Source organism: Camelus dromedarius, chromosome 1, assembly GCF_036321535.1.
Source record: "Camelus dromedarius isolate mCamDro1 chromosome 1, mCamDro1.pat, whole genome shotgun sequence".
Lineage (NCBI taxonomy): Eukaryota > Metazoa > Chordata > Mammalia > Artiodactyla > Camelidae > Camelus > Camelus dromedarius.
In genome coordinates this window covers 121,336,253-121,356,590 of record NC_087436.1, presented here as the reverse complement: position 1 = coordinate 121,356,590, position 20,338 = coordinate 121,336,253, and the positions used below count along the sequence as shown (strand labels likewise).

Below are 20,338 nucleotides of genomic sequence, written 5' to 3'. Positions count from 1 at the left end.
CCAGGTGACGTGTGGGCTCCCTTCCAGGAAGACACGGAGAGGACCCAGATCCACGTCCTGGCCGTGCAGGCCATCACCTCCCTGGTGCTGAGCGCGATGACTGTGCCCGTGGCCGGCAACCCAGCCGTGAGCTGCTTGGAACAGCAGCCCCGGAACAAGCCCCTGAAAGCCCTGGACACCAGGTTCGCCCGCGTTGCTGCATGTCTCCAGGGCCCCGCCGTGGTGGGGGCAGAGGGGCGCCAGGGCGCCCTTTCCTCTGCTGCCAAGCTTAAAAACAAGGCCCCTGCACGTGCTGCCTAGCTACTTTCGGGGCGCAGATCCGAAAGTGGCCTGGTGAGCGAGGCCTGGTGGCGTCCAGTGTGCAGGGCAGACTCCAGCAGAGCTGGGGTCAGGGGCTGGTGGAGCGCCGCAGAGGGCGCGGCCCTGGTCTCGCCGGTGCCTGTGTCCTCGAGGCGCGGCAGCGAGGCCTGGTGCTCTGCAGCCTTCACTCTGAACTGCAGGTTTGGGAGGAAGCTGAGCATTGTCAGAGGAGTTGTGGAGCAGGAGATCCAAGCGATGGTGTCCAAGAGAGAGAACATCGCCACCCACCACCCGTACCAGGCCTGGGACCCCGTGCCGTCTCTGTCCCCAGCCACCACAGGTGCGTGTGCGGGCGGGGCCCACGCTCTCAACACCAGCCGTGCACAGCGACCGGTCCTGGCTTTATTTGGAGGCTGCGGCACTCAGTGTGCGGCCCTGGTTCCTAAGTCCACATCGTACTCAGGCCCGGGGAGACTTGAACAGCCTGGAGGAAACAGTGTGGACATGAGTGGAGCGCCCTCTCCCACGGTCAGGCCGGTTGTGGGGAGCAGAGTCCTAGAGGCTGAGAGGCTGGCAGCAGAGGGATGTCAACAGAGTTCCTGTGGACAGGCGGGATCTCTAGCTTCTCGCGAGGAGCTTGGTGTGGCGAGAGCATGCTGCCATCTCGGGTGGCCGCTCGGGGCCTCGCTCTCCCTGGGTCCACCCTGTGGTGGGCACTGGACCTTGTCGCCTGGGCTAAAAGAAGGGAATTTTGTGGGGTTTTTTTTTTCAATGTACGTTTTTTATTATTGAACAAACAGTATTTTAGCCTGGAGTTTTGTGATTCCTGAGGTTTTATTAGGAGTTGTTAGATCCTGCAGGCTTAAGCGTCTTGAAAGCTCTGCCTGGAAGAGCTACTCTGTGGAAAGGCGGTGTGTGCGCCCCAGGCTTTGACGGGCATCTAATTAAACTGAGGGCCGCGACCCTGGATGGTGTGGGCCCTCGAGGAGCTTATGGCTGATGGAAGAGATGACAGGTGGCGTCACTGGCCAGCGCAGAGGCAGGAGGGCAGGTGCAGAGGGGGCACGGGACGAGGAACGCTGGGGAGAGCCCGTGCCTTTGGGGGGAGGGGCAGGCCTCTTGGAAGAGGGCATCTTGGTGCTGGCGAGGTTGGAGGGCAAAATGGTGCCTGGCAGAAGGAAGTGAGGGGTCACTTGGGGGCATGGAGGGTGTGAAAGACAGTGAGGGGTTCGTGGGAAGATGGTCAGCCTACACCTTGCTCCTGGTGGGCTCGACTGGACAGTCCGGTCACCGAGGCCAGTTCCGGGAGGTGCTGACCACAGACTCGCCCTCTGGCCCCAGGGGCTCACCAGCTGGGTGGCTGCTTCATCCACAGCTACTCACTCTTAGGCTTTTGTAGCTCAGCCCACAGCCGGTTCCCGTTTAGGGTCTGAAGCTGGTTTGTCGTGGAGAAGAAATGACAGTTGAGTCACCGCTGCTCCACTGGTCCTTCCCACCTGATGGTCATGGAGCAACAGAGGAAGCCCTGAGCTCCTGGGGCCGGACCAGGCAGGGCGGGACGCAGCCCTGGTGGCCGGGGGTGGCACTGACTGCACTGTCGCCCCACAGGTGCCCTCGTCAGCCACGACAAGCTCCTGCTGCAGATCAACCCCGAGCGGGAGCTGGGGAGCACGGGCTACTTGCTTGGCCAGGTCAGCCTCGCCGCCCCCTTTTCCTCTGCTGCCTGCCCTCGGCTCGTTGGGCCGGTTTCCGTCTGGAGGAAGCTTGAATGCATTTATAAATAGGAGGAAGGTTTGCTTTAATTTGTTTTACTTAACATTCTTCAGTCCCAGGAGGCTCTAAGGTGCTTTCCGTCTGTAATGATAAGCGTAAGTGGAGCAGCGAGTGAGCGTCGGTCTGTGGGGAGAAAGGGGGACGTGGGAGGACGTGGGAGGACGTGGAGCCGTCGGAGGGGACATCCCAGCGGCCGGCCTGGTGGGAGGCGCGGTGGCACAGCCGGTGCGGCGGGGGTGGTGGCTCCTGGTGCCAGGTCGCCAGGTTGACGTTTACTGGGAAGGTCACTGTACACTGCATCCAGTTCCTCCAGAAAAGTGGGGACAGTCGGGCGGGGAGGGTTCAGTGTGGCACTGGGCTGAGGCTGGGTGCTGCTGTTAACACGGGCTTCCTCTCAGCACCGTGCTGGTCCCCTTAGCAAGCAGGGCTCTGTTCCCACACCGTGCTGCCCCCCTTAGGTTCTCCCCCAGGGGCCCAAGCGACTCCCTACCCTGCCCTCTCGGGATAAGCGCATCACCCTTTGGCATCTGTAGGGAGCAAACAATTCAGAAAAATGGGGTTACCATAAATGACTACCAGCGAGAGGGCCAGTTTTGAAAAGAAATCCCACGTTCGGTTTCAGTTTTTGCCAACTCCTTATTCTGATGTCCCTCAGGAGTGGAAGTGTCCTTTCTTAGAGACTCCTCAGCCGCACCTGTGTGGCTGACTGCCCCTCATTCTGGGTCTTTAGTCCCCAAGGCGGAACTCTCCAGCCCTGCTCCCCCATCTGCCCAGAACCCCTGGGTCTGGATGAGCCCTGCTAGGTGGTGGGGGCCCACTCGCCTCGGGCCTCGGGCCGTACCTGCAGCTCAGTGGCCCAGCCTCAAGGAACCCGCTGCCTGGCCCTGAGCGCTGAGCCCAGTGTCTTGTGTCCCCAAAGGTGTCCATCCACTCTGTGTGGCTGGGGAACAGCATCACGCCACTGAGGGAGGAGGAGTGGGACGAGGAGGAGGAGGAGGAGGCCGACACCCCGGCTCCGACGTCACCACCCACATCTCCAGTCAACTCCAGGTTTCCATCCACCTTTAGACCTTTAGTCTTAAAGCAATTTGAAATTTCTTATTGGTCATTGACCTGTTTGGGGTGCCTTGTAAAATGAACCTCCCCTTCGTACGGGGAAATTTGTGTGGCAGGAAACACCGGGCTGGAGTTGACATCCACTCCTGTTCTCAGTTTTTGCTTGAGCTGTACAGTCGTTGGATCCTGCCGTCGGGCTCAGCCAGGAGGACCCCCGCCGTCCTGATGAGCGAAGTGGTCCGATCTGTGAGTGACCCCGCGCCTGGTGGAGGTGCCGTTGGAGCTGACGGCCCAGGTCCTTGTCCACACTGTCTCCCCGCGGGCCGGTGAGCAGCGGCCCCCCGACCGCCAGCCCCGGAGGAGCGTTGATGTGGAGCGGTGGTTCTCCAGCAGTCGGCCTGGCGAGTCCTTTCCACCCTTGAGATTAGTGGGGACCCCAGAGAGCGCTGGTTCCTGGGGTGACACCCACCAGTGCTTGCAGAATTGGGAGGTGTTTTAAAACAGCTCCTTACCCAGCGCTGGCCTCTCTGGGTCACTCGGCTCGGCCAAAAGGAGAGTGCCCGGTGACCGACCATCCTCGCTCTCTGTGCAGCACAGGGTTTTGTTTTCTGCCTAAAGATGTCTCTTTTTGGTAATGACGAAGTTTTTTTTTTAAAAAGTCTGTTTTTCTCAATATTCCTTTAAAGGTTTTTAAGTTGTTTCAGATCTGGTTAAGTTGAGATTCTTTTAAGAACTGTAATTTTAATTTGCAATGTAAGTTACAAATTGATTCAAAAAAGTCAACAAGCGGCAAGCACTGCTAAAGATCTTAAATTGAAAACAAGGAGTTATTCACTTAAAAATAAAAGTAGTAACAATTACTATTTAAAACAAATTTAAGTAATGAGAAGAGCCTTGTTGTACATTTTTGCAAGTCTCTTTCACGTCTGGCTCATCAGAAGTCAGCTGGCTGCTCCCATCTGCTCTGCATTCAGTCTGTATCAGGTGACGCCTAGGGAACGCCAGCGTGCGGCTGGGAGGGCGCAGGAGAGACGAGCCAGCAGGTCTTAGTGTCTCTGGGAAATGGTTTTGACCTTGTGACCCAGAGGCTTTCAGGCGTCCACCCACCTAGGACCTCCTTCAGCCGCTTTGCTGACTCCTGTGGCCTGGCGGAGGGGCTGCCCCAGCCCCCCACGCGCGTCAGATCAGGGGCCTTCACACCCAGCTGATGTTCATGTTTTGGTGTAATGTGCAAAACAGAGCATTTTGGGGTGACAAAAGAACCATTGCCTAAGCACTTATTTCTGAAAGTCACCCGCTCCCCTCTTTTGGGGCCTTCGAGAGCCCGTCCCCTGGCTGCCAGGCACTTCCAACGCCAGTGGCCTCAGGTGTGTGTGGGTGTGTGTGTCTGGGTGTGGGTGTGTCTGGGTGTGGGTGTGTCTGGGTGTGTGAGTTCACGCGTGCGCTCGGGGGCCTCAGGTGTGTGTGGGTGTGTCTGGGTGTGTGGGTGTGCCTGGGTGTGTGTGAGTTCACGCGTGCGCTCGGGCGTTTCTAAGACGACGTCCAGGGCCACGTTCACTTCCTGGCACGTGACTGCCCTGCACTGTAGGTTTCCCGGTCCTGTCAGTTTCCTTCCTGGTCAGGGCTCCTGCGCAGGGCTCCTGTTTTATTGCCTCTTGCATGTTAGGCACGTGTCTCGGACCGTGTCCCGTACTTCCAGATGGTGTAACTCGCTCCTTCCTGTCCAAATGTCCTGTCTCCAGCTTCTCGTGGTCTCAGACTTGTTCACGGAGCGCAACCAGTTTGAGATGATGTATCTGACGCTCTCAGAGCTGCGGAGGGTGCACCCTTCTGAAGACGAGATTCTCCTTCAGTACCTTGTGCCCGCCACCTGTAAGGCTGCCGCCGTCCTTGGGATGGTAAGTGGTGGGTGCTCGGGGCCTCGGCTGGCTGGCCTAACTTGCATGGTGGACGACAGAAGTCAGGGGACCCGGTCACATCCTGAGCCTTTGCCCACGTTGCCTGGAGTGTCATGTGGGTGAGCCTGTGTGGGGCTCAGGTTGTCACAGTTGTACCACCAGGTCCTCAGGTTGTCACAGTGCCGTCCCCGCATGGGCTCCACGTGGCCGAGGGGTCCTGGCCGACAACTCCTGCACCGTCACCCACAACCCGCAGCGCCCTTTTCCCGTCTTCAAGTGCTGCAGACCCTGTGCTGCCCAGGTGACAGAGCCTCCTCCCGGGACCCTGCCCTCCCACCCCTAGAGCTGGACGCGGGTCTGTTCTGAGCGCGGGGCCAGGCAGGCCTTCTTCTGAGCCCTCCTTCCTTGTGCCCTGGTTGGTCAGGACCTGCCTGTGTCTGTGCTCCGGTCAGCACACGTGTTGCTGAATGGATGTCATGTAGCCACATGAAGTACTTACCGTGGGCTCTGCTATTTCTTAAAGTGTATTAAAAATGTGACCCCATCTGCCTGAGGAGGCCAAGGCCGGGCATTAGGTACTTGCTCCTGACCAGCCGGGACTGGACAGACGTGGGGCCTGAGCTGCTGTCTCTATGGGGGCCCTGACCCTCACCTCCTTCCCGACTGCTCCCCTCTAGAATTTCTCCCTCTGAGCCAAGGCCCAGGCAGGTGTCATCCTTCCTGGTTGGCCTTCAGCGCTGGTGCCACCATCCAGGGAACAGGGACAGTGAGTCCGTTGGCGCTCCTCCATGAGCACAGCTCTTCAAAATGTGTGCTCTCTGGGTGTGGAGAGGGACGTGACAGCAGCTGGACTTGAAGGGGCCTTTCGTCTTTGCGGGAGTTTCAGCTGCTGGTAATTGTGCCTTTGTGCTCAGGCCTGGATCCCCACAGGCAAGTGTTGTGTTGTCAGGAAACCCAATGAGGAATCATTGTTTTTTAAAAAGAGGCTTAGGCCGGGTGACGCTGGGCTGCAGTGGTGGTGTGGTCTCCCTCAGGATGTGGCCTAAGGCCTCGGCCTGTGCCGCCTGGTGCAGCATCAGCATTCCAAAGCTTGTCTAGAGACATTGCCCCAGGGTTGTGGGAGCAGCACCCTCCCGAGGGTCCTGGTGGTGTCTGGAGGCCTTGGCTTGGTGTGGGCGGGAGGAGGAGCCTGGCACTGTCCTCCCGCAGGGACTGCAGGACCCTGTCTAGGGAGGGTGCGGGCCGAACGGCCTCTGTGGTTTTGCAGAGTGAGGCGAGGCCCTCAGCCAGCAGTCGTGGCGAGTCCCTAGGTGGGGCGGCGGTCTGTGAAACTGCCGTGTCTGTGAAACCGCCGTGTCTGCCTCACCTCTGCGCTGGACGCAGTCATCTTCCCTGGGGAGGATCAGGTGCGGGGACTCAGGTGTCTCCTTCACTCTGTCCTGGATAGGATGCTGAATGAGACGACATCTTGGTCCACGTTAGTATAAACTGTGGTTGGGGTTCCCCAGGGCCATGCCTGGGTCTTTGTCAGAGGGACACACGGGGCTCACATACACTCACTCTGGGCCATGATTTACCACAGGGAGAGGTTGCACAGCAAAATCAGGGAAGGGAGAGGCCGGCTGGGCGAGGTCCAGAGAGGAAACGGGCACCGCTTTCAGAACCCTGACCCATGGAGTCACACCAGCCACGCTCAGTCCCCCGGTGACACACTGTGACAGCACATGTGGAGTGCTGTCCCCAGGGAGGGTCCTTAGAGACTCAGCACCAGGGCTCTTATCGAGGGCGGGTCCTGCGGGCCCCCCTGCTGGGCACACACCAAACCCCAGCCCCAGGGGAGCGGGTGTCTGCTCAGTGGGTGAGCCCAGGGGGCCGCCCCATCGGTGAGGGTGCCAGGAGCCCTCCCGACATCCAAGCCCCGGAGTGCCAGCCCAGCGCCAGCCCCGCACCCGGGCCTCGTGGAGGATGGCGGGCAGCCCCGCTGTGAGGACTGCGTTCTGCACACTGTGGAGTGAAGTTCCCCTTCGTGGCTCCCGCCGCACTGTGGGGCTAGCCTCTGCTGTGTGCCTTTGCCCTAGGACAAGGCTGTGGCAGAGCCAGTCGGCCGGCTGCTGGAGAGCGCACTGAGGAGCAGTCACCTGCCCAGCAGGGTGGGAGCCCTGCACGGCGTCCTCTACGTGCTGGAGTGCGACCTCCTGGATGACACCGCCAAGCAGCTTATCCCCGTCGTCAGCGACTATCTCCTCTCCAGCCTCAAGGGCATCGCCCAGTGAGTTGGGGCTGCCCGGCCTCCTGCTCTTGTGTTCCTCCCGGGCTTTTTCTGGGGTCTGACCAGATGTGGGGGCTCTTAGCACGGGCAGTGAGAAGAACAATGTTACTCGTTTCAAAGCGGACGTCAGACTGGGGCCAGAGCGCAGGCAGGAGTTGGCAGGAACCCAGGCGGGCAGGTAGCCAAGGCGCTGAGACGGGAGGACGCCGCGTGCCATCAGACAGGAGCGGCCTGCCGTCTGTGGCTGAACCTGGCTGCTGTCTTGTTTTTAGCTGCGTAAACACCCACAGCCAGCAGCACGTGCTGGTGATGTGCGCCACTGCCTTCTACCTGATTGAGAACTACCCTCTGGACGTCGGGCCAGAGTTCTCTGCGTCCATAATCCAGGTGAGTGGACCTGGGTGTCTGTCTCTGGAGAGGGGAGTGCCCTGTGACCTGTGGGGTGGGACCCTGGGGTGGCTGTGGTTTGGGGGAAGACACACGAGAGACAGGAGGCCTGAAGTGGCTCTTTGACTCGGAAGCCTTTCCTTCTGCTCAGATGTGTGGGGTGATGCTGTCCGGAAGCGAGGAGTCCACTCCGTCCATCATCTACCACTGCGTCCTGAGGGGCCTGGAGCGCCTCCTGCTCTCCGAGCAGCTCTCCCGGCTGGACGCAGAGTCCCTGGTCAAGCTGAGCGTGGACAGGGTGAACGCTCACAGCCCGCACCGGGCCATGGCGGCCCTGGGCCTGATGCTCACCTGCATGTACACCGGTGAGCAGCGGCCCGCTTGTGCCTGGCGGGTCAGTGCCCCCGCCCTCCAGACCACGTGGGATGCAGACCACGGTCCCCCCGTTCTCACAGGGGACGCTGGAGCCTAGAGCAGGGGTGGCCAGGTCGAGGTCACAGAGCTGTCCGGGTGTCAGAACTGCGCCTGGGAGCGGGTCTGCAGACTGGCCGCTGCACCCTGTGCGGCTGGGCTGGGCTGGGCCTGGGCTGCTGGGGGCTCCCGTCACCTGGTTTCAGACCATCCCCGGGGGTTCATGAACTCTCGTGTGAGTTCCAGGCTCTGTGTACAGAGCCTGTCCGTTTTACAGTCTGCAGAACTCAGCGGCTTTATTTCATTCAGGAAAGGAGAAGGCCAGTCCAGGCAGAAGCTCAGGGCCCGGCGCTGCTGCCCCTGACAGCGAGTCTGTGATTGTGGCCATGGAGCGCGTGTCTGTCCTCTTCGATAGGTGAGAACGGAGCCGCTGTCCGCGTCCTGCTTGCGCCCTGAGTGTGCTCGGGCCACCCTTGGGGCTCTGTGGGACGCACAGCCCCAGACCCCGCCCCCGGGGCTTCAGAGTCCTGGGCTTCAGGGCCAGCCCAGGCACGCGTCCGTCTGCTAAAGACGAGGGCAGTGCCGGCTGTGCGGTGTCGGGAGGGGCGCACGGACACCTGGAGAACTGGGCGTGGGGCCCGGTCAGTAACACCTATCTGCCAGACCCTGCTGCTTTTGTACAGAGGAGCCCCAGGCTCACTCATGTGACCAGCAGGGCTGCGGGGGGGTGGCACACACAGCCTTTTGGCCATGTTAAAATGGCTCAGGAGGTGTCTTCGGTGGACAAACTTAAACAATAAACAAAATCATATTTGAGAGCTTATGATGATGGCCTGCCCCCCACACGTGTGCCCTTGTGTCTGGACTGGCCCAGCTCACAGTCCTGCACGGCAGGCTGGGTGCCTTATCAGGCTAGACCTCGGACAGGGGCCTGAGTGTTGCCCCAGGCCTCTTGGTCCAGGGGACACTGTGTGTCTGTGGCCCTGGGGAAGCCAGGTCTGCTCCGCTCACCCTGTCAGCCCTGGCCAGCTCCGTCAGCAGAGTTCACAAGAGTGCACGCAACAGAACGTAGTCCGTGGTGCTCCAGCCAGGCCAGGTGTCCTGAAAGCTAAGCACAGGGTCTGTTTCCATGTGGGACTGTAGAAGGGGCGTGTGCGCTCAAGCCCCTGCCCATGTGGAGCCTACACTCCAGCGCTTGCTGGCAGCGTTTGGCCTGACCACTCTCCAGATACTCAGGGGCAGACTCTGGGTTGACAGAAGCTAACTTTCAGTCGTGGGTGTTGTCCAGAGCAGCAGCCTCGCCCACGCTGGCAACAGCTGGTCTCTGCAGGCAGGTGGATCCCAGCACACCCGAAGGAGGCGTGGGCCAGTTTCTGGGTCACTTCCAGTGCTTTGCAGTCATACGTAACTCTTCTGCACAGTCGTTTCTCAGAATCCACGGGGGTTGGTCCTGGGCCCCCCACAAATGCCACAATCCGCCAGCGCGCAGGCCCTTATATAAAGCGGTGCAGCGCCATCCACCCTCTGAGTCCGCGGGTCCGCATTCACGGAGTCAGCCAGCCACCGATGGAGATTCCGACGTGGAACCCGCAGATACAGAGGGCCAACTGCTTGTGCTAATGGGACGGTGGCTTGAGTAGCATGATGGCTCCCCCCCAACCTAGAAGGACACTGCTCGAGGGGTGAACCCTAGGGGGTGTTGAGGGATGTGGGCAGGAGGGCACCCAGGGCCAGGTCGGTAAGAGGAAGGCTCCTAACACAGTGCCGTGGCGTCAGAACGAGACACCGAGAAGTTCTGGGAGTTCATGGATGGGGGAGAACAAACCCTAACAGGGGCGGGTCCTGTGACATCACTGCCCAGACCAGTTCTGCCGGTTACTACAGGATCCCTTTTTGGGTGGGGAGCCCGAGCCCTAGCCCTGCTTCCATCCTCGTGTCACTGGAGTGGGGGTCAGTGGAGGAGGCAGTGCCGTCTTGCCCCCCCCCCGTCAGTGTCGGAGGAGACCTGCTGTGGCCCTGCTGCTGGAAGCCTGTGAAGCGGTAGGTCAGACACAGGCCTTTCCCAGGCAGGGTGGGCTCTGACCCGTGCTCCCTTCGTTGCAGGATCAGGAAGGGGTTCCCCTGTGAAGCCAGGGTGGTGGCACGGATCCTCCCCCAGTTTCTCGACGACTTCTTCCCACCCCAGGACGTCATGAACAAGGTCATTGGAGAGTTCCTATCCAACCAGCAGCCATACCCACAGTTCATGGCCACTGTGGTGCACCAGGTGAGGGCCAGCCACCCTTCCTGGACGGGTGCCTTGTACCCTCTGAACACGTCGGCCCCGGGGACTAGCAGGTTCCTCCCCTTGGAAGCTGGCAGCCACTCTTCACCCAGAGCCGGTGTTGAGCGTGGCCACCCCCGCCCCACCCGGGCTCTTCTCCCTCCCAGGTGTTCCAGACGCTGCACAGCACGGGGCAGTCGTCCATGGTCCGGGACTGGGTCATGCTGTCCCTCTCCAACTTCACGCAGAGGACCCCGGTCGCCATGGCCGTGTGGAGCCTCTCCTGCTTCTTCGTCAGTGCTTCCACCAGCCCGTGGGTTTCAGCAATGTATCCTTCCCTGGGTCCCGGGGCCAGGCGCTGCCCGGCCCTCCCGCTGCCGCCACCCCAACAGCCTTCAGGCAGTGTGTAGGTTGACGTAGGTGTTAAGGGGTGGGAAGCCTAGCCTCTGCAGAAGGCCCCGGTGTCCACATGGCATTTGCCCTAAACCCCAAGGGAGCAAAACGTGCGCTCCCCACACCAGCCCGGACTGCGGGGGGGCTCCTCCCGTCCACCCGCGGGGCCCCTGCAGCTGGGTACGTCACGCCTGCTGCTTCTCATTATCTTTTGTCACGTGCCTTTTGTCACCCTCTTGGGTGACAGCTTCAGTGAGGATCTGATTCCCACCCCAAAAGTGTTGGCCGCCAAAAAGGGAGGCTCTCCTGTCAGCCTCCCCGCGACAGGCAGACCACAGAGCCTCCGAGCAGACAGGGTGCTGGCGCTGACCACGGGCTTGGGGCAGCATGGCCCCGCGCTCCAGGTGCAGGAGCAGGGCTTGCGAGGGCGCCGGCCGCCGGCGCTGTGTGGGGGACTGGGCCAGGTAAGTGCTGCTGAGAGGAGCGGCCTCCCCAGGGCTCCGGCTTCCTGCCGGCAGGAGCCCAGGTGGGAGGCAGCTGCTGCTGGCAAGGCCCAGGCCCGTCCCATCCATGCCACTGTTGGCGCTCGGGCCGGCCCAGCCTCTCAGCCTGGGTCAGGGTGGGACGTCCCCGGTCAGGACAGGGAGGCCGTCTCCCGTTGCTTGCAGCCTTGCTCCCTTAACTGCCCTCCAGCCTTCCCCACGTGGTCAGCAGAATGGGCAAGCTGGAGCGGGTGGACGTGAACCTTTTCTGCCTGGTGGCCGCAGACTTCTACAGACACCAGATAGAGGAGGAGCTGGACCGCAGGGCCTTCCAGTCTGTGTTTGAGGTGGTGGCGGCACCAGGAAACCCATATCAGCGACTGCTGACTTGTTTGCAGAATGTCCACAAGGTTGCCACGCACTGAGTGCCCACGGAGTGGCAGCAGGGTGGCGCCAGGACCTCGGGGACCTGTCTGCACTGGGTGGCTTGGCGCCGTGCGCTTCCCTCTGCCACCCAGGGCGCTGGGCCGCGCCCGCCCTGCCAGGGCCGTGAGGCCGTGTGCGGGTACACGTGCAGTGATCTTTGGGGTCGAGCCTGAGTCCTCACAGGAGCAAGAGCAGCCGTGTTGCTAACCCTTCACGCTAGAGCTAGTGTCAGACGCCAGTTAACCGGGTGTTTACCCTCCTCCTAGTGTTCAGCCTGCCCGTGTCGCCAGGTTGCAGCTGCTCCTGCCTCTGCTCAGAGTCCTGGCAGGCTGGCCCTTGGCCCCTCTGCTGTCCCGCAGGCGGGAGGTGATGCCATCGGGCTTTTGAGAGCCTCTCCTTGTGCCCCCCAGCAAGGCCGGGGGCTGGGGTCTTGGCGCTCCGGCGTCTGGACTTGACGCCATGGTGTGGGCCAGGTGGGCGGCTGGGAGCGCGACACCCCTCGCCGTACCTCCCTGTCTCCGTTTTCTTCTCAGGATTTAAAATTTAATTATATCAGTAAAGAGATTAATTTTAAGGTAACTTTCTATGCCCGTGTACCGTCTGTGCGTTGCCAAGTCTGCCGGGTGCTGCAGCCTCCGCGGAGGTGGACAGGGCGGTCCCTCCACAAGATGAGCCGCGCTCTGCCCGGCAGGTCCTCTCACCGCTCCCTTTATGCACTCACGTGTAATTAGAACTTAGACAAGGGCCAGCGTGCAGAGGTCCGGATCAGGAGTCCCACCCCGCCCCACTACGGGTTGAGAAGGTGCCCGCTCGGCTTTCCTGTGCGTGGGCAGCACCCCTCCATGCCCACCCGCAGCTCCAAGGCGTGGACAGCTCTCAAGTTTCACCCACCAGTAAGGGACAGCTTCCCTTAGCTGACCAGCCAGGTCGCCTAGCTTTGAGCAGCCTGTTGGATCCAGAGACGCTGTCGTCCCCCGGCTCCTGTCCCCAGCTGGCTTGGGCTGTGGTCTCCCCAGGGGCTGCCCAGCTGGGGTTGGGATTCACATCCCACGTGGCCCCTCCTGCATGTTGGGGCCTAGGCGCACGCCTGGCCCAGCCGCCCCAAGGGTATATAACCAGGCTATATCTGCCCCTCATGGTCCAGAGCAAAGAGACCCCAGCACCTCCCGGGCCCCCTTTCCAGCTCAGCCTGTATGCCACGGCCTCCCCTCAGTGCAGCAGAGTGCAGATCTGTGCCCACTGGATGAGTGGCAGGCTCACCTGGAAAGGGCAGGAATGATCCCAGAGCTGCCCCTTTGGCCCCAGCCCGGCCCCTGGGCCAGCAGTTTCGGGGCCCAGAGCAGCCAAATCACCAAATGCAGATGCAGCCCAGACAGTCAGGTGACCCGGTGACCCAGCGCAGGGGCTGGGGGAGTGCTTGGGAGCAGGGCTCTTCAGGTCCCCAGAGGCGGGCCGGTTGTTGGTCGCCATTGTGCTGGTCAGTTTGGTCAAGAGCTCAAGTGCAGCCAGGTTTTGGGTATTTCACTGGTGAGGGAGGTGATTCCAAAGCCATTTTCCAGGGTCTGCGAAGGGGAGGAGCCCTCTGGTGTGTGGTTAACTACCCTCCCGTCTGTCTGTGCATCCCCACGTCTCACTGCAGCGCATGCAGCCAGCTGCCCCCACCCGCCCCTTCCCCACTGCCACTGCTCGAGGCCAGCTGGGCTGCAGAGTGTATGCGTGAGGGTGGCTGCGGGGGCCCCTCCTCAGAGCAGCCTTTCCTCCCCCGGCCCCCAACGGACGCCTCACCCAGCCAGGGCACGAGCTGCAGAAACAGCTTGCGTGTCGGGCAGGACCGTGGAGGAGGGACTGCGGCTTTGAACAAGAAGCGAGAGGATCAGCCACCGTCTCCCTTTTCATCTGGCCCTGGTGGTCATCCGGCCTTTCCCATAGCAAGCCCACTAGGACGTTCATGAACATGGAAAGCTCCAGAACGGCTGCCTCGCTGCACGCGTTGTTTCAGCAGCTGGGAGAGGGGCGCGGGTGTTGTGTCCTCTTAGACGTTTGCACTTGTTGCAGTCACACTGCGAATGGAAGATCCGGCCTGTCTTGAGGAAGCCTGGCCCTGGGCTCAGCTGGGCCTAACTGGTTGTCCCCTCTTTACCACGTGAACTGAAACCATCAGTTCTTCACCTGGAGGCTTGGGGCCCCGCGCTGGCCATAGGTGCCAACCCAGAGGCTTGCCAGTGTGCTCCCAAAACGGGTGTGGGTCTTTGAATGGGATCACTGCCAGTGGGTGCGTGCCTGTGATGGCACGTGTATCTCCAGGCACAAGTGCACAAGGCTTCTAGGAGTGGCTGGTCCGGTTTTTGTAGAAGCTGACTATCCCTTGACCTGCCTCGTGGAGTCGGCTCCCTGGCTAAGATGTCTCGGGAGTGGGTCATCGCTCATTAAACCCCACTGAGAGAGCAGTCCACACGGTCAGCCCTCCGCAAGAGGGGTTAAGACTGCATCACGCTCCCCTAGAAGTTTACGGCGAGCACAAATCGTGTTCCCAATCCAAAGTTTGTTGAAAATATCATTAATTTACCATCAGGTTTTTGTTTTCTTCGGGGGAAGGAGTGTGTTTTTGGTTTCCTGCTGGCAACATCAGCAGGAAGAGTTTGAGCAAAACCAGGGTAGAGTCGGTTGGCAGTGCACCTGCACGCGTCTTCTCAGAAACGTGCCTCCTCCCGCCGCGACCCCTCCGAGCTGTGCTGGGCCTTTCCAGCTGCCAAGTGCCCTTTACTGCTGTCCTCTCCCACTGTTGCCAGCACACGTGTCCCTCCAGGAGGAGAGAACTGCACTGAGACACCTCCAGACACCCAGAATGTAGCATCAGAGGAGGCCCTGCGCCCTGACGGACCCTTCACCACACAGGCCCCTTCACGGCGTCTTTTGCAAGCCCTCAGGGCCGTGGGGAGCTTAGACGAGCCCCAGTATTGGCTCAGGCAGGACAGACCCGAAACAGCTCTCAGGGAGACTTCCTCGGGGCTGGGCCCCGTGTGCTGGTCCTGTGTGGTTGGCGGGAGTGGATGTCGTGTCTTCTTGATACCGTGAGCATCTATTCCTGGCTCGTGTCCTGTGCTCTGTGGTGAGTGCCCAAAACTGCAGCCACTGGCCAGGGAGACTCCTGGTGGTTCTGTCTGCTGGAGCGATGGGTGGGGGTGGGGGCGCCACCTCAAAAGCCGCCGATGCTTGCTGGAGACCACAGGGGTGGCCATGTGAGAAGGGGGCCACCCCCGCTGCCTGGGCACAGGCTCAGCAGGAAGGGGCCCCTAGGTGGTGGTGACAACCAAAGGTGGCCTGGAAGGTTCGGGGACACTTCCCGTGCGCCTGTCACTTTTTAGTGCAGTTGAAGGAACTTCTTTCCCCTAAGTGCTTCTGGGACAACCTGGCCCTGGACAGTCAGTGCAGAGTTTCCCGTTGCAAACTGAGTGACCAGTGGCCCCTGCCGCGGGTGGTTTGTCTGTGAGCCAAGCAGGGCCACCTGTCCCTACTCGCTGCCTCACACCGTGTGGAGCAGCTGTCAGCAGGGCTTGAGCTCACGCGGCACTGTCCCTTCCTGTCCCCACTGTCCCCACCATCCCCCCTGCGCTGGGAGCCGGCAGGGCTGTGATGGGTGCACCCCGGAGCCTGGCCCAGACCTGTTTCTGAGAGGAGAGGGGAGGATTGACATGAGATGTGTATTTTAATTTTTTAAACTGCTGCAAACATTGTACATCCAAATTAAAGGAAAAAAATTTAACTGTGAATTGCCGTGTGAGGCCTGCTTTGCTTACGGACAACCTCGACCCTCCTGAGGAGGAGGCAGGAGCTGCTGCCTCATCCGCACGAGCCCACCGCCCTTTCTGTGCCGGACTGGGGGCCAGCTGGTGCTTCCTGTGACGGCCCCGGACCACAGCGCAGCCACCCTTCTGCCCAGCACACAAAGCTGGAAAGCTGCGGTGGTTCCGTGACGGAGTCTCCACGGGACTGTGTGGTTTCCACCCTGAATCTCGGCCTCCGCGTTTGGCCCAGGGCCCTGGAGGGGTGTTTGGGGCTGGCATAGGTCCTGGGGGGGCTCGCACAGGGACCACCACCTGGCTTTTGAGCCCCCTTCATGGCCCGTCTGGCCCTGTCCAGCTCATGGCCCCCGTGCCCTGGGCTCCAGTGTGGTGGTGCTGCCCCAGACATTTGGTAAGTTCTTCCTACCCCAAACACCACTTCCTCCTGCAAGTCCTCCACGCAGCTACGTGGGCGCCATCCCTAGCTCTGTGAGCGCCTCGTCGGGAGCACCGGCAGTCGGCGCGGTGGTGGTCTCAGAGCACAGGCGCTTTCCTACCAGACAGACCCTAGGCTGTGGGCTGCCCCGGCAGGTGCTTTGTAATGTTGGCTGAAGTCCCCTCAGTTCCAGAGCATTGATGGGAGTGGGCAGCCTGCAGCCCGACCAAGGAGCCCAGAGAGACAGGTGGGTACAGACAGCCTGGCCTCTGCACGGAGACAGGGACAGTGTGGTCTTCACCTGCAGACACCAGCTTGTGACTTGTGCGTGGGCTGAAGGTGTGAGCACTGTGGGCAGGAAGCTGCTTGGAGAGCATTGGCTGCTGGGGCTGGTGGACCGGCCACGCTGGCCCCAGTGCCACCTGAGTCACTCTGCACATCCCCGACTTTGTCTCCTCTGTGGCAGCTCCAGGGCCCCCGACGGCCTCTCAGACTTCAGGGCTACCTACGCTCTACCCGCCCCGCCCTGGTCCAGGTGAGGACAGACTGACCTTCTGGGTATGGAGGTGCTCGGCCCGTGCCTCACCCCTCAGGGCAGTGTGGCCATGGGCCTGCTTTGTGGGGTCAACTGAGACGCCTTTGGGGAAACAATGAACGTATCCTGCAGTTTCCACGAGTTCTCGGGCCCCAAACTGTCCTCCGTCTGGTTGGATGGCTCACCACCACTGGCCCCCCAAGCAGGAAGCCCCAGGGCCACCCAGATGTGCTCCCCCATGTCGCGTCCTCTAGGGGCCTGGTGTTCCCAGGCCTTCAGCTCACACAGTTCGGGATGGGAGGGACCACCAGCCAGGCCTGCACCCACCCTGGCCCAGAAGGTGCTCAGGGCATGGGTGGGCCCAGTGGAGCCGTGGAGTCTGGGTGGGAGCCTGCCCACCGGGGCAGAGGACCGAAAGTTAAGGGTCTGGGCTCCCCAAGTACTCGGAGAGGACGGTGGTGCCAGCAGGGGTCATTGCCCCTCTCCGCCCGGTGGTCCATCCTCCTGCCCTGCCCTCCCACCGCTCTGCCCTGCCTGCCTGCCTGCCTGCCTGGCCCCACCCCCACGCCCCCTGGGCCTCTCCTCTGCCCAGCTCTCTCGCCGTCTGGGACGGTCTCAGCTCCCTGCTGCCTGCTCCTGGAAGGCGCTGGAGACCCCCTTCCTGCCCTGGGCTCCCGTGTCAGGGGAGAGTGAGGCCTGGAGGGCACCAGCCCCTCCTGAGCACATTCATGGCCCAGGACCCCCTGCTGAGGCCTGACTCCCCTTCTCCCCACAGGTGCTGCTGGGCGCCCAGCCCTGGGCCCTCTGCCTCCCTCTCCTTCAGAGACTGAGGGGCCCAGCGGGCCATGCAGCTGTGCCAAGGTACTGAGCCCCTCCCCAGCCAAGGACAGGCAGGGCCTCCTGCGGGGCTGCTTGGCCCTGCCTCCCTGAGCTCCCAGCCTTGCCCCTTGTCCTTGGAGGCCCAAAGCAAGGGCTCTGCTTCAGGGAGCGTCTCCAGGGCTGCGCCTCCAGGGTTCTGGTGCCCCTGAGGCCTGAGAAGAGACGGAGTCCAGCTTTCTCCCCCGACTCCCCTGGACGGGTCGGCTTCAGGGGAAGGCAGTGGAGGGTGGTGTGCAGCTGCCTCCTCTGGGGCTGCCTGGTTTTCAGGGCCCTGAGCGCAGGCGGTGATGCCATAGGCCAGCTGCTGCTGCTCGGAGGCACTGGGGCCAGCTGTCCTGATGACTGATCACCGTCCCCAGCCAGGCCAGCTGCCATCCTCTGCCCAATTCTCCAAAAGCTCCAAGGAGCCCTGGGGCCGGGAGGGAAGGGGCAGTGGGTAGAGACCCCAGGGCCTTGGAGATGCAGGCAGGCCCTCTGCACACCAGCCCCACATCCAGCAATGGAGAGTTATCCAGACAGGAGCTGCTGCTCCCACTGTGGGTGAGGACAGAGGCTGAGGGGTAGGGGTGGCCAGGTCACATGCTGAGTCAGTGGAGCTGGGCTTGAGACCCTGAGCCGGCTCTGCCTGCCTTCCTGTGGACTTCCACCCTGGTGCAGGGATGCCCTGTGAGGCAGCCCCGCTCTGCCCTTTGGGATGTGGCTGGGAAGAGTCCTTGGGTGGGACAGAGAGCCAGCTCTAGGGCCATTTGGGAGGTCAAATCCTTTGCCTGAGGAGTGGGAGGGCTTCCTGAAAGAGGTGGGCCTTAACATCACTCATTCACTCTGCAAACACTACTGAGTGCTCTGTGCCAGGTGCCCAGGCCTGGAGAAGCACAGTTGTGAGCCTTCCTAGGGGGTGATGTGCAGCCAGGCGGTGGTGTCCCTATGTCCCCAGGGGACCACTGAAGCCCAGAGAGGGAGTGGCTTCCACAGAGAGCTGATGGCAGGACCAGGCCTTGACCTGGGAACCCACTGGGGGGATGCAGAAGCCCCTCCAAGTGCCCACATGTGCCCCTGCTGTCCTCTGCCTCTGCACTCCCAGGGCTGACTGCAGGGAGGAGGGAGCCTGGCCGGCCCACCCCGTCCTGAGCACCTCCCCTCCTCCTGCCTGGGGCCTTGGCCCCTCCCGCAGGGTGTCAGAGGGCGTGTGCAGGGCACATGGGGCACAGGGTCGGGGACACCGCCCCACCCCAGCCTCAGACCAGGATGCCCCTGCGTGTGGTCAGGCCTGAGGAGGGCCCTCTGCCGCCTGCGGGGGTTTCAACCTGGGCTCTGAGAGCCCTCCCAGCCGAGGTCGGCCCCTGCCAGAACTGTACAGGTGCCAGGTGGGCTCGCTGGGCCGGCGGGCCTGGGGGCGGGGCTGGGCACCGCGTGGCGGCCACGGGTCCCCAGGCACAGGGCGCTTGCTGGTAAACCCCCTCTTGAGTTTATCTTTCACGTCTTGGATCCTGCTGCCTTTAGGTGGCGCTTTCTCTCTGCAGCCGCTGCAGGTGCCACTGCTCTGGCCTCCTGCCCAGCTAGCCGGGCCTGCCGAGGCGGGGCCCCTTTCCTGCCCCTTCACGTGCGCTGGGCTGGGCGGCCTGGCCAGTTCTCCCCAGCAGTGTCCTTCTGCAAAGCCTGCCTTTGTCCTGTGCTGGAGGTCAGCGTCCATGTTCCCTGGCTCTGACTGTTGGTCAAGCCCTGGCTGAGGGCGGGCAGCCAAGGACCCCAGCCAGTGCAGCAGCCACTTTGTCCAGGGTCAGCGTTGGGGGCCTCCTAGGAAGCCCCAGGAAACGGCGGGGCACTGACCCAGGCATGCGGCACTTAGCACTGGCTACGTCATGTGTGCCCCTGCCCAGGGGTGCACAGCAGAGGGTCAGACCCAGCCCCGAGTCAGCCTGCCAGGGTTCAAGCCAAGCTCGGCCCTTTGCCCACAGGGTGACCCCACCTCTCTGCCCCTCACCCTGTTCATCTGAAAATGGGGATAAATATGGTGCCAGCCTCCCTCACCATCAGGATCAAAGTAGAAAACACACGTGCCTGTGCTTGGAACAACGCCCAGTGTCAGACGGTGTGCAAATTCTCATCACTGTCACCTTTGCAGGTGCCCGATCCCAGGTCACACACACAACTGGATGGCAGAAAATAAATGTCTGGCTCAAGGTAGGATCAGTTTGCAGGAGGGAAAAAGGGAAGAAGGAGCACAGTGGAACAGAAGACTTTAAAGAGGTGGCGATGTCAGAACAGGGTTTTGAAGAATGAATGAGTTTGCCAGTAGGTCCAAAGGCGAAGTCTCGGTGACCTGCTGGGAAAGGAGGGGAATTAACCTTCGCTTGTTCATTCCTTGATTCAGCTTTACTGAACCCTTTTCTGTGGGGTCCAAGGAGCACCCTGCCTGGCAGGTGGAGGAGGCAGGGCTGGTGACGGGTGGTGCTGGTGCCAGGCAGTCAGGGCGGTGGGTCTGCCCTGGGTGGGACGGACACACCGCCTGCTCCTGCTACTCTGGCCTCAAGAACCGCGCTGGCTTCTCAGCCCACCCCCTCACCCGGGCCAGCAAGGAGTCTCGCCTGCAGGAGGGAAGCAGGCAGACGGGGCCGAGCCAGGGGTCTGCTTGGTGGCTGGAGCCCTGCTCCTGCCCAGCCTGGTGGTTTTACGTTTATATTGTACGTGTGAGCATGTTGGCCGGAGGATGGGTGGGTCGGTGGGGGTGGCCTGCTAGTGTGTCCCTGTGGGTCCCTGAGGGTGTGTTCCTGGGTCTTCCCTGTTGTGTCCTTCTCTGCCCCTCGCACCCTCTGTCTTCCTGTCTGTCCTCTGGGTCTCCCCGTCCCCAAACTTTGCTGCACCCCAGTGTGCTCCTGGCCCCCCACCTGTGTGAGCCTGGCCGGGCCGAGGTGGGGGCCGCGGCCTGCCCCGCGGGGATGCCTCACTGGGGGGGCCGGGGCTGAGCTGGGGTGGGAGGCAGGGCCGGGGGCCTGGGCTGCCAGTTTGGGGCCTGGTCTGCTCGCTGCAATATTGATGGCCCGTCAGGGC

The 20,338-nt window shown here is 61.8% G+C and overlaps 1 protein-coding gene across 6 annotated transcripts in view; it reads left to right on the top strand.

The window, feature by feature from the left end:
• The window catches only part of HTT (huntingtin), a 123,207-nt gene extending 110,970 nt beyond the window's left edge, over window positions 1-12,237 (top strand). For 3 of the 6 annotated variants that reach the window (XM_064488554.1, XM_031438376.2, XM_064488546.1), the window contains 13 exons: window positions 28-182; window positions 501-640; window positions 1,909-1,991; window positions 2,993-3,123; window positions 3,246-3,375; window positions 4,872-5,027; window positions 7,106-7,296; window positions 7,569-7,683; window positions 7,835-8,048; window positions 8,404-8,509; window positions 10,198-10,360; window positions 10,525-10,685; window positions 11,444-12,237. In XM_064488554.1, the coding sequence (XP_064344624.1) occupies window positions 28-182; window positions 501-640; window positions 1,909-1,991; window positions 2,993-3,123; window positions 3,246-3,375; window positions 4,872-5,027; window positions 7,106-7,296; window positions 7,569-7,683; window positions 7,835-8,048; window positions 8,404-8,509; window positions 10,198-10,360; window positions 10,525-10,685; window positions 11,444-11,657 (1,959 nt within the window). In that variant the 3' untranslated portion in view covers window positions 11,658-12,237. The other 3 variants (XR_010382028.1, XM_064488570.1, XM_064488562.1) reach the window with 3 other exon arrangements.
• The last annotated feature ends 8,101 nt before the right edge of the window (window positions 12,238-20,338 follow it).